Raw genomic sequence first — 13,230 nt, 5'->3', positions numbered from 1 at the left:
AAAGAATTTGTGATCGCTAAGCTAGCCCAGCAGGAAATATTAAAAGGGATCTTTAGTGAAGAGAGAGCCCAAAAGTAATATAGACCAGAGAAGGACAGCCAATATACAGAAACATTAACTGTGCAGGTAATACAATGGCACTAAATTCATATCTTTCAATAGTTACTCTAAATGTGAATCAGCTAGATGCTCCAATCAAGACACAGATTATCAGATTGGACAAAAAGCAAGACCTATACATCTGTTGTATACAAAAGACTCATTTTTAGAGTCTTTTAGATCCAGATTGAAAGTGAGGGGTAGAAAAATATTTATCATGGTAATGGCATTCAAAAAAACCCCTGCAGTGTCAATCCTTATATTAGACAAATTAGATTTTAAATCGAAGACTGTAATAAGAGATGAAGGACACTATATCTTGTTGGTCTATCCAACAAGAAGATATAACAATTGCCTCTAACATGGGAGCAACCAATTATATAAACCACTTAATAACAAGATTAAAGAAACACATTGATAATAACACAATAGTAGAAGGGACTTTTTTAGCACCCCAGTCACAGCAATGTTCAGATCATCTAAGCAGAAGATTAAAAGAAAACAAGGCTTTGAATGACACATGGGACCAGATAGACTTCACAGATGTATTCAGAGTGCACATGGAACATTCTCCAGAATAGGCCACATAATGGCTCACAAATCAGTTCTCCCATCCAAGTACTAACCAGGCCCGACCCTGCTTAGCTTCCGAGATCAGAGGAGATCGGGCGTGTACAGGGTGGTATGGCCATAGACACAAATCAGTTCTCAACCAGTACCAAGAGATGGGAGTTATTCCCTGCATATTTTCAGACTACAGTGCTTTGAAACTTGAAAGGAATCACAAAAGGAAATTGGAATGGAACTCAAATACTTGGAGGTTAAAGAGAAACCTGCTAAAGAATGAATGGGTCAGCCAAGAAATTAAAGAGGGATTAAAAAATAGCTCATGGAAACAAATGAAAACAGAATGGTTCAAAACCTTTGGGAAGGGGTGGGAGACAAGATGGTGGAGAAGTAGGAGGAGGCACCGTTTCAACCTGTACCATAAAGTAAGCTAATTACCTACCAAAGAATTCTGACCACCTATGAAATCAGCCTGAGATTAGAATTATACACTTCTGGATCTCTATGGGGGCAGAAGATGCCAGTGGGCAGGTAAAGCAGAGTGGGAATATTGGACTGACATATGAAGATAAACAAAAGGTGGAGGGAGCCACCAGAAGTGACCCACTGGAAAGTAATACCCCAATATGAGAGTGCCCTGTGATTGGGGATCAGCATTAACTTGGAGTCTAGTTGAAAGCACTCAAAAAGAGCAAAGAATCATAGGGGGAAATTGGGGGAATTGGGTGGTTAGGGACAGGGCCTTAAGCCCGCTGACCCAGGACAGCCACCACTGGTGCTGATCCAGAGAGAGTTCAGTGAAGAAGCCAGGTCTTGGTCCCTGAGCTGCCAGCGCACCTGAGAGCGTCTGAGTGGTGGCACCCATGAGGGTGAGGGAGCCTTACAAGTAGGTGGAACCATACACTTTGGCACTCACCAAGCTCTTGCCATGGGACCAGAGTCGTGCCCTGCACCCTCCCCTGAGAGAGGTGCAAGCAGGCACCAGCCAGTGCTCTCTAGGACCTGGAGAGTCTGAGCACTTCCAGCCTGGGCCAGCATGAAAATCTCAGTGCGCTATCACTGCATGGGACCTCTCTGGTGGTCTGGAGCTGCCCAGACAGCCACAGCTAGTATTTCTCGTGGGTACAAGCGGGAGTTCTATGACCCCAGAGACCATGATGGGGAACGTGCTCTGCCAGTGGCAGAGGGAGCATTTATGTGCTCTGGAGCACCCAGAGGGGAAGGAACTGAGGCTTCTCTCTGAGAGGGAGGTCTGGGTGCAGTTTGCTTTCCTCTAAACCTCCAAAAACTGTCAAAAGCCTCCAAGGGAAGAGAAAACAAAGGAACAAACAAAAAAAACCTTCAGAGAACAAAAGCCTGAAAAACTGGTTTCCTCAGAGCCCAACCCCTAGATGATAACAGGAGAACTTAACTCTAGGGACATTGCCTGAAAACCCATGCCGCAGGCCCCGGCCCCAGAAAGCCAACCAAAAAGAAAAAAAAAAAAAAAGAGGACAACCACCACTACTTCATGGATAATTTGTTCCCATTATTCTGGTTCTTTTCATTTTTTTAATATATAACTTTTTTTTTCCAATCAGAAAGTATAACCATATTTACTCATTAAATAGCATTTAAGTTTTCTACAACACAACTTGAAAATACCCAGCATGCATGTTTAATCTAGTACAATGGATTCAAGACCAAGTATACATGTTACAAGCATCAAGGCTGGATTACAAATTATCATAGTCATCATCGTCATCATCATCATCTTCTCGTTTTCTTTTCATTGCATTTGATGATTCATTGGCAGTATTTTGTGATGACACCATGTTAGTGGTAATAAGAATGTTTTTGGACCCAATTAATGATGGATTAATCAGAACATTCTGAACTGCTGATGTTGCAGGAATTGATGCTTTTACAGTTGGGGACTGTGAAGTGGGCATCTGTACTGTAAACCTTTGCCCTGTGAGGAACATTGGAGTCCCTACTTTAGTTGACACAGACATGGTCTGTGGGGTTGGTGTGCCAAGAGTGGGAGTACTTGGTCTGCTAGTAACTGAACCAACACTTAACCGTGGAACTGTTACTCTTCCCGCAGAGGTAGATGCCTTTTTTTGTAAAGACTTAAGTCTATAGTTTGGAGCGGTCAAGCAGTATCTATCAGGTGGCAACCTGGGGCCTGAATATGGCTTGATTAATGGCAAAGGAGTTTGATTTCTTTGCCTTGCAATATCTAATAAAAAATCTCTTGGGGGAGGAGAGGTAAAAGACTGATCAGCGCGACACTGGATAGCCAATCGCACATCATCTGCATCAACAATAGCTTTCTTAACATGGCTGGAATAAATTTTTGCATCATCTAGAATTGTGGTCACATATCCGAAGGCAAACTCCAACATCTGATTTATAACTCTTGGCTTATATTCTGTAATCCCCATATCCTTCAGGATTTGTGCCATCATCTGTGCATCTTTCATCATGCTCTTGGGAGAAGCCATCTTGTCAGGCTCCATGATATCCGTTGATCAGACTTCTCGAGCTAAATCACCCACATTAATGTATTTCAGTCCTGATCTTGATGCAAGTTCTTTGCCTAGCGTGGTTTTTCCAACCCCTGGTGTACCGGTGAGCAGGATGTTTGGAAGCCTAATATATAACTTTTTAACCTATTTACCATCACAATGAGATGTTCAGTACGTCAAATTCCATAATAACCTTTTAACCTGAACTTTTTGATACATATACCTGTGTTTTTCTTTTGCTTTTCTATTTTTTATTTTATTCTATTTTTAAAAATATTCGGGGCGCCTGGGTGGCTCAGTGGATTAAGCCGCTGCCTTCGGCTCCAGTCATGATCTCAGGGTCCTGGGATCGAGCCCCACATCAGGCTCTCTGCTCCGCAGGGAGCCTGCTTCCTCCTCTCTCTCTGCCTGCCTCTCTGCCTACTTGTGATCTCTCTCTCTGTCAAATAAATAAATAAAATCTTTAAAAAAAATAAAAAAAAAATAAAAATATTCATGTAGAGATAAGCTTCAAGGTAATCCCCTTTCCCCAATCAAGGCTACCCCTACAGGTAAATCAGTTTTAATCTCCCTTTATCTCAGGAAAGTTGAGTCCTTTAACAAAGATATCAAGATACATCCAGGAAGAATCAAAATAACCTTTCTTGCCCACACTGAGAATTTATAACTACTCTCCCATCTTTTTCTTCTGTCAGTATTTCTGTGTATTTGTTTTTGTCCTGGTAGTATATAAATCTTATACTTGGGGTTCTTTTTGATGAATTTCTTTTTTTTTTTTTAAGATTTTATTTACTTATTTGACAGACAGAGATCACAAGTAGGAAGAGAAGCAGGCAGAGAGAGAGAGGAGGAAGCAGGCTCCCTGTGAGCAGAGAGCCTGATGCGGGGCTCGACCCCAGGACCCTGGGATCTTGACCTGAGCTGAAGGCAGAGGCTTAACCCACTGAGCCACCCAGGCGCCCCGATGAATTTCTTTTTTAAAATTAAAAAAAATTTATTTTTCTCTTGTCATCTACTTTTGTCAGTCTTTTTCTTTGTCTGGTTTTGTTTGTATACTTCATAAATCTTACCTTGGGGCCCATTCGAGCTAGGCCTTCTATTCTATTTTATCCTTCTTTTTTCCCTCTCTCTCTCTCTCTATTTTTTTCTTTTTTCTTTCTTTTTGGTGGGGACTCTTGATTGCTCAGAAGCATTCCAGGGTGCACCTTGTCTGCACCATGGTTGATACATTCAGCTGCACATCTGTTCAACCATCTCTCACCAAAATGACTAGGAGGAGGAATGCCCAACAGAAGAAAAATTCAGAGACTGGGCCTTCTGCATCAGAGCTATTGTATATGGACATAGACAGTATGTTGGAAAGGGAATTCAGGGTTGGAGAAAGCCTTTGATTACAAAATGGAATTGATTAGGGCAGAAGTGAAAGCCACTAGGGATGATGTTCACAATGTTCTCAATGAGTTCCAATCTAATATAAATTCTCTAAAAGCTAGGGTAACTGAGGCAGAAGATAGAATTAGTGATCTGGAGGACAAACTGATAGAGAAAAAGGATCAGGAGGAAGCCTGTAACAAACAGCTTAGAAGCCACAAAAACAGAATTAGGGAAATAAATGACACCATGAAACATTCCAGTGTCAAAAATCTTTGGGAGATAAACGGGATGCCCCTGGTGTCCCTTTGTCCTTGTTAGAGGGCAGGGTGGGTTCCATTGGCCTTGTGCACCACTGGTGAAGTACCACTACTCTTAATGTTTTTTCACTGTCTTGGTGTGGCATGTGAGGGGGGGGCGAGCCCCAAGGGGTGTTATTTTCTGGTGCCAAGGGTCCAGCTGCAAAAAACAAACAAACAAACAAACAAAAAACAATCAAACAACAACAACAAGAACCTTTGGGTGGCAGCAAAGGCTGTCCTAAGAGAGAATAAAATAGCAATACAAGCCTTTTTCAAGAAATAAGAAAGGTCTCAAATACACAACCTAACCTTACAACTAAGGGGCTGGAGAAAGAATGGCAGATAAAGCCTAAATCAGCAGAAGATAATTAATAAACATTAGAACAGAAATTAATGAAACAGAAACCAAATGAAGAGTAGAACAGATCAACGAAAGTAAGAGTTCGTTCTTTGAAAGAATTAATAAGATCAATAAACTACTGGCCAGAGTTTTCAAAAAGAGAAGAGAGTGGACCCAAATAAAATCATAATGAAAGAGGAGAAATCACAACCAACATCCAAGAAATACAAGTAATTATAAAATCATTATGAGCAACCATATTTTAAAATTAGGCAATCTTGAAGATATGAATAAATTCCTAGAAATTTATAAACTACCAAAACGGAACTAGGAAGAAATAGAAAACCTGAACACACCCATAACCAGCAAAGAAATGTAAGAAACAATGAAAAATTTCCCAACAAACAAGAATCCAGGGTCAAATGGCTTCCCAGGCGAATTCTACCAAATTCTTACAGAAGAATTAATACCTATTCCTCTGAAACTGCTTCACAAAATAGAAATGTCAGGAAAACTTACAAACTCATTCTATGAGGCCAACATTACCTTGACTCCAAAACCAGACAAAGACCCCAATAAAAGGGAGAATTACAGACCAATATCCCTGATGAACATGCGTGCAAAATTCTCATCAAGATACTAGCTAATAGGATCCAACAGTACATTAAAAGGATTATTCATCATGACCAAGTGGGATTTATTCCTGAGCTGCAGGGGTGGTTCAACATCCACAAAGTAATCAATGTGATACACTATAGTAATAAAAGAAAGGACAAGAACCAATCCTCTCAATTTATGTATAAAAAGAATTTGGCAAAATAACCATTGTTTCTTTATAAAAACTCTCCACAGTGTAAGGATAGAGGGAACATACCTCAATATCATAAAGGCATATACAAAAAATCCCCAGCAAATATCATCCTCAACAGGGAAAAACTGAGGGTTTTTCCTTTAAGGTCAGGAATAGGACAGGGATGCTGGTATTATGCTAAGCAAATTAAGTCAGTCAGAGAAAGACAATTATCATATGATTTCAGTGATATGTGTAATTTAAGAAATAAAACAGAGGATCATAGGGGAAGAGAAGAAAAAATAAAACCAGGTGAAGTCAGAGAGGGAGACAAACCCTAAGAGACTTAATCAAAGGTAAGAAACCGAAGGTTGCTGGAGGGGAAGAAGTGGGAGGGATGTGGTAACTGGGTGATGGCATTAAGAAAGGCACCTGATGTAATGAGCACTGGGTGTTATACACAACTGATGAATCACTGAACTCTATTTTGAAACTAACACAGTATTTGTTAATTGAATTTATTTTTTAAATTTAAATTCAATTAGCTAACATAGAGTACATCATTAGTTTCAGATGTAATGTTCAATAATTTATTAGTTGAATTAATTGATTTTTATTTTTTTGATTATGTTCTGTAAGCCACTGTATAGTACACATCAGTTTCTGATGTAGTGTTCAACAGATTCATCAGTTATGTATAACACCCAGTGCTCATCATAACCTGTGCCCTCCTTAATACTCATCCACCTGTAATCCCCTCCACCCATATCTCTGAAATCCTTGGTTTGTTTCTCAGGGTCCATAATCTCTCATGGTTCATCTCCTTCTATGATTTTTCCCCCTTCAGATTTCCCTCCCTTACTTTATGGTCCTCTGTGCTATTGTTTATGTGAATTGAAATTAAATTTAAAAAAGTAACTGATTTCTGCACTTTGATTTCGTATCCTGTGATTTTGCTGAATTCCTGTGTGAGTTCAGCAATATTTTGGTGGAATCTTTTTTTTTTTCCCCAGATAGGCTATCACATCATCTGCAAATTGTAAAAATTTGACTTCTTTCTTGCCAATTTAGATGCCTTTCATTTCTTTTTGTTGTCTGATGTCTGAGGCTAAGACTTCCAGTATTGAGTTATATGGAAATTGGTAGAGTGGACAATTCTTGTCTTGGTCCTAACTATAGGGGGGGAAAGGCTCTCATTTTTTCCCAATTGAAGATGATATTAGCTGTGGGTCTTTCATATACGGCCATTATAATGTCAAAGTATGTTCCCTCTGTCCTTACTTTATGGAGTGTTTTTATCAGGAAAGGATGCTATATTTTGCAAAATGCTTTTTATGCATCTTCTGAAAAGATCATATGGTTCTTATCCTTTCTTTTATTAATGTGGTGTATCACATTGACTGATCTGTGGATGTTGAACCACCCCTGCAGCCCAGGAATAAATCCCATGCAGTCATGGTGAATAATCCTTTTATTGTTCTGTTGGATCCTATTAGCTAGTATCTTGATCAGAATTTTTGCATCCATGTTCATCAGAGATATTCATCTGTAAGTCTCTTAGTGGGGTCTTTGGGGATCAAGGTAATGCTGGCCTTGTAGAATGAGTTTGTAAGTTTTTCTGACATTTCTAGTTTTGTAAAGCAGTTTCAGAAGAATATGTATTAATTCTTTAAATGCTTGGTAGCATTTCCCTGGGAAACCATTTAGCACTGTACTTGTGTTTGTTGAGAAATTTTTGATTACTGCTTCAATTTTTTTCCTGGTTATGGGTGTGTTCAGATTTTCTATTCCATTTTGCTTTAGTTTTGGTAGTTTCTATGTTTCTAGGGATTTATCCATGTCTTCCAGATTGCCTAATTTGTTGGCAGATAATTTTTCATAGTATTCTTTTATAATTATTTGTATTTCTGTAGTGTTGGTTGTGATCTCTCCTCTTTCATTTGCGATTTTATCTATTTGCATCCTTTACCTTTCTTTTTGAATGTCTGACGAGGTATTTATCAATTTTGTTAATTATTTTGAAAAACCAGCTCTCACGTTTTAAATTCCATTCTACTCTTTTGTTTGTGTGTTTCTATATCATATATTTCTGCTGTAATCTTATTATTTTCCTTCTTCTGCTGGTTTTAGACTTTATTTCCTGTTCCATTTCTAGCTCCTTTAGGTTTAAGTTTACATTTTGTGTTTGAGACTTGCTTTTCCATTTAGGTTTGCTCTTCAATGAACGTCCCTCGTAGGACTCCCTTTGCTGCATCCTAAAGATTTGAGGCTCTTGTGGTTTCATTGTCATTTGTTTCCATGATTTTTTTTTTAAAATTTTTATTTGTTTATTTACAGCATAACAGTGTTCATTGTTTTGGCATCACACCCAGTGCTCCATGCAGTACGTGCCCTCCTCATTACCCACCACCTGGTCCCTCAACCTCCCAACCCCCCCACTCCCCCACCGCCCCTTCATAACCCTCTAGTTGTTTTTCAGAGTCCATAGTCTCTCATGGTTCATCTCCCCTTCCAGTTTCCCTCAACTCCCTCTCCTCTCCATCTCCCCATGTCCTCCATGTTATTTGTTATGCTCCACAAATAAGTGAGACCATATGATACTTGACTCTCTCTGCTTGACTTATTTCGCTCAGCATAATTTCTTCCAGTCCTGTCCATGTTGCTACAAAAGTTGGGTATTCGTCCTTTCTGATGGAGGCATAATACTCCATTGTGTATATGGACCACATCTTCCTTATCCATTCATCCGTTGAAGGGCATCTTGGTTCTTTCCACAGTTTGGCGACCGTAGCCATTGCTGCAATAAACATTGGGGTACAAATGGCCCTTCTTTTCACTACATCTGTATCTTTGGGGTAAATACCCAGCAGTGCAATTGCAGGGTCATAGGGAAGCTCTATTTTTAATTTCTTCAGGAATCTCCACACTGTTCTCCAAAGTGGCTGCACTAACTTGCATTCCCACCAACAGTGTAAGAGGGTTCCTCTTTCTCCACATCCTCTCCAACACACGTTGTTTCCTGTCTTGCTAATTTTGGCCATTCTAACTGGTGTCAGGTGGTATCTCAATGTGGTTTTCATTTGAATCTCCCTGATGGCTAGTGATGATGAACATTTTTTCATGTGTCTGATAGCCATTTGTATGTCTTCGTTGGAGAAGTGTCTGTTCATATCTTCTGCCCATTTTTTGATATGATTATCTGTTTTGTGTGTGTTGAGTTTGAGAAGTTCTTTATAGATCCTGGATATCAACCTTTTGTCTGTACTGTCATTTGCAAATATCTTCTCCCATTCCGTGGGTTGCCTCTTTGTTTTGTTGACTGTTTCCTTTGCTGTGCAGAAGCTTTTGATCTTGAGGAAGTCCCAAAAGTTCATTTTTGCTTTTGTTTCCTTGGCCTTTGGAGACATATCTTGAAAAAAGTTGCTGTGGCTGATATTGAAGAGGTTACTGCCTATGTTCTCCTCTAGGATTCTGATAGATTCCTGTCTCACGTTGAGGTCTTTTATCCATTTCGAGTTTATCTTTGTGTACGGTGTAAGAGAATGGTCGAGTTTCATTCTTCTACATATCGCTGTCCAGTTTTCCCAGCACCATTTATTGAAGAGACTGTCTTTTTTCCATTGAATATTTTTTCCTGTTTTGTCGAAGATTATTTGACCATAGAGTTGAGGGTCCATATCTGGGCTCTCCACTCTGTTCCACTGGTCTATGTGTCTGTTTTTATGCCAGTACCACGCTGTCTTGGTGATCACAGCTTTGTAGTAAAGCTTGAAATCGGGTAACGTGATGCCGCCAGTTTTGTTTTTGTTTTTCAACATTTCCTTAGCAATTCGGGGTCTCTTCTGGCTCCATACAAATTTTAGGATTATTTGCTCCAGCTCTTTGAAAAATATCGGTGGAATTTTGATCGGAATGGCATTAAAAGTATAGATTGCTCTAGGCAGTATAGACATTTTAACAATGTTTATTCTTCCAATCCAAGAGCATGGAACAGTCTTCCATCTTTTTGTGTCTTCTTCAGTTTCTTTCATGAGTGTTCTGTAGTTCCTCGAGTATAGGTCCTTTACTTCTTTGGTTAGGTTTATGCCCAGGTATCTTATGGTTCTTGGTGCTATAGTAAATGGAATCGATTCTCTAATTTCCCTTTCTGTATTTTCATTGTTGGTGTATAAAAAAGCCACTGATTTCTGTACATTGACTTTGTATCCTGCCACGTTACTGAATTGCTGTATGAGTTCTAGTAGTTTGGGGATGGAGTCTTTGGGGTTTTCCATATAAAGAATCATGTCATCTGCGAAGAGAGAGAGTTTGACTTCTTCCTTGCCAATTTGGATACCTTTTATTTCTCTTTGTTGTCTGATTGCTGTTGCTAGAACTTCTAATACTATGTTGAACAAGAGTGGTGAGAGTGGGCATCCTTGTCGTGTTCCTGATCTCAACGGGAAGGGTGCAAGCTTTTTCCCATTGAGGATGATATTTGCTGTGGGTCTTTCAAAGATAGATTTTATGAAGTTCAGGAATGTTCCCTCTATCCCTATACTTTGAAGCATTTTCATCAGGAACGGATGCTGGATTTTGTCAAATGCTTTTTCTGCATCAATTGAGAGGACCATGTGGTTCTTCTCTCTTCTCTTATTGATGTGTTCTATCACACTGATTGATTTGCGAATGTTGAACCAACCTTGCAACCCAGGGATGAATCCCACCTGGTCATGGTGGATAATCTTTTTAATGTGCTGCTGGATCCTGTTTGCTAGGATCTTGTTGAGAATCTTTGCATCCATATTCATCAGTGATATTGGTCTGAAATTCTCCTTTTTGGCAGGGTCTTTGCCTGGTTTGGGGATCAGGGTAATGCTGGCTTCATAAAAAGAGTCTGGAAGTTTTCCTTCTGCTTCAATTTTTTGGAACAGCTTCAGGAGAATTGGTGTTATTTCTTCTTTGAAAGTTTGGTAGAATTCCCCAGGGAATCCGTCAGGTCCTGGGCTCTTGTTTTTTGGGAGGTTTTTGATCACTGCTTCAATCTCATTGCTAGATATCGGTCTATTCAGGTTGTCAATTTCTTCCTGGTTCAATTTTGGGAGTTTGTAGCTTTCCAGGAATGCATCCATTTCATCTAGGTTGCTTAGCTTATTGGCATATAACTGTTGGTAATAATTTCTGATGATTGTTTCTATTTCCTTGGTGTTCGTTGTGATCTCTCCCTTTTCATTCATAATTTTATTAATTTGGGCTTTCTCTCTTTTCTTTTGGATTAGTGTGGCCAATGGTTTAGCGATCTTATTGATTCTTTCAAAAAAACAGCTTCTAGTTTCATTGATACGTTCTACTGTATCTCTCGTTTCTACCTCATTGATCTCTGCTCTAATCTTGATTATTTCCCTTCTTGCATGTGGAGTTGGTTTGATTTGTTGTTGATTCTCCAGTTCTTTAAGGTGTAGAGACAGCTGGTGTATTCTGGATTTTTCAATGTTTTTGAGGGAGGCTTGGATGGCTATGTATTTCCCCCTTAGAACCGCCTTTGCTGTATCCCATAGGTTTTGGACCGAGGTGTCTTCATTCTCATTGGTTTCCATGAATTGTTTAAGTTCGTCTTTGATCTCCTGGTTGATCCAAGCATTCTTAAGCAAGGTGGTCTTTAGCTTCCAGGTGTTTGAGTTCCTTCTGAACTTTTCCTTGTGATTGAGCTCCAGTTTCAAAGCGTTGTGATCGGAGAATATGCAGGGAATAATGTCAGTCTTTTGGTATCGGTTGAGTCCTGCTTTGTGACCCAGTATGTGGTCTATTCTGGAGAAGGTTCCATGTGCACTTGAGAAGAATGAGTATTCTGTTGTTTTAGGGTGGAATGTTCTATATACGTCGATGAGGTCCATCTGGTCCAATGTTTCATTCAATGCTCTTATTTCTTTATTAATTTTCTGCCTCGATGATCTGTCTATTTCTGAGAGAGGCGTATTAAGATCTCCTACTATTATTGTATTCATATCAATATGACTCTTTATCTTGATTAATAGTTTTCTTATGTAATTGGGTGCTCCCATATTGGGGGCATAGATATTCACAATTGTTACATCGTCTTGTCGGATAGTCCCTTTAAGAATTATGTAGTGTCCTTCTGTATCTCTGACTACAGTCTTTAGTTTAAAATCTAATTTATCTGATATGAGAATCGCTACTCCGGCCTTCTTTTGAGGCCCATTGGCATGAAAGATGCTTCTCCATCCCTTCACTTTCAGTCTGGGTGTATCCTTAGGTTCAAAATGGGTCTCTTGTAGACAACATATGGATGGGTCCTGTCGTTTTATCCAATCTGCAACCCTGTGTCGTTTTATGGGCGCATTTAGGCCATTCACATTGAGAGTGATTATTGAGAGATAGGTTTTTATTGCCATCGTGTTGCCTTTGAAGTCTTTCTGTCTATAGATTGTTTCTATATTTCTGTTCAATGATATTCTTAGGATTTTTTCTCTTTTATAGGACCCCCCTTAATATTTCCTGCAGTGTCGGTTTGGTGGTTGCATAGTCTTTTAAGCCTTGCCGGTCTTGGAAACTCTTTATCTCTCCTTCCATTTTAAATGTCAGTCTTGCTGGATAGAGTATTCTTGGTTGCATGTTCTTCTCATTTAGTACTCTGAATCTATTTTGCCAGCCCTTCCTGGCTTTCCAGGTCTCTGTGGAAAGGTCTGACGTTATTCTAATGGGCTTTCCTCTGTATGTAAGAAGCTTCTTTGTCCTAGCTGCTTTTAAGAGGGTCTCTCTTGAAACATAATTCCCCATTTTAACGATAAGGTGCCGTGAGGACTTTCGAGAATCTAAAATCTTGGGAGGAAATCTTTCTGCCTCTAGTACATGAACGTTGTTTCCATTCGTGAGATTGGGAAAATTTTCATAGACAACTTCTTCCACTATATCTTCTAGACTTCTTTCTTTTTCTTCCCCTTCAGGGATTCCAATAATTCTGACGTTGGAACGTTTCATGGCATCGTTTATTTCCCTGATTCTGTTTTCGTGGCTTCTGAGCTGTTTGTTCCAGGCTTCCTCCTGATCCTTTCTCTCTATCTGTTTGTCCTCCAGATCACTAATTCTATCTTCTGTCTCAGTTACCCTAGCTTTTAGAGAATTTAGATTGGATTGGAACTCATTGAGAGCATTTTGAACATCATCCCTGGTGGCTTTCAGTTCTGCCCTAACATTGTGAACATCATCCCTGGTGGCTTTCAGTTCTGCCCTAATCAATTCTGTTTGGTCATC

The 13,230-nt window shown here is 39.6% G+C and overlaps 2 protein-coding genes across 3 annotated transcripts in view; one reads left to right on the top strand and one right to left on the bottom strand.

Moving 5' to 3' along the window:
- Positions 1–13,230, top strand: part of SEPTIN14 (septin 14) — a 166,905-nt gene that overhangs the window by 74,548 nt on the left and 79,127 nt on the right. The window lies entirely within an intron of this gene.
- LOC123933883 (transcription initiation factor TFIID subunit 9-like) lies at positions 2,268–3,167 on the bottom strand. The gene has a single exon (XM_045993588.1). The coding sequence runs from the start codon at positions 3,165–3,167 to the stop codon at positions 2,382–2,384; it is 786 nt and encodes a 261-aa protein (XP_045849544.1). The 3' UTR covers positions 2,268–2,381.

The sequence above is a fragment of the Meles meles genome, chromosome 21 (assembly GCF_922984935.1).
Source record: "Meles meles chromosome 21, mMelMel3.1 paternal haplotype, whole genome shotgun sequence".
In the NCBI taxonomy this organism is placed as follows: domain Eukaryota; kingdom Metazoa; phylum Chordata; class Mammalia; order Carnivora; family Mustelidae; genus Meles; species Meles meles.
Note: the sequence above shows the minus strand (reverse complement) of the source record. Positions and strands in the feature narration are given on the sequence as shown.

Coding starts and splice junctions, on each gene's coding strand:
- LOC123933883 (XM_045993588.1), bottom strand. CDS start 3,167: ATGGAGCCTGACAAGATGGCTTCTCCCAAGAGCATGATGAAAGATGCA.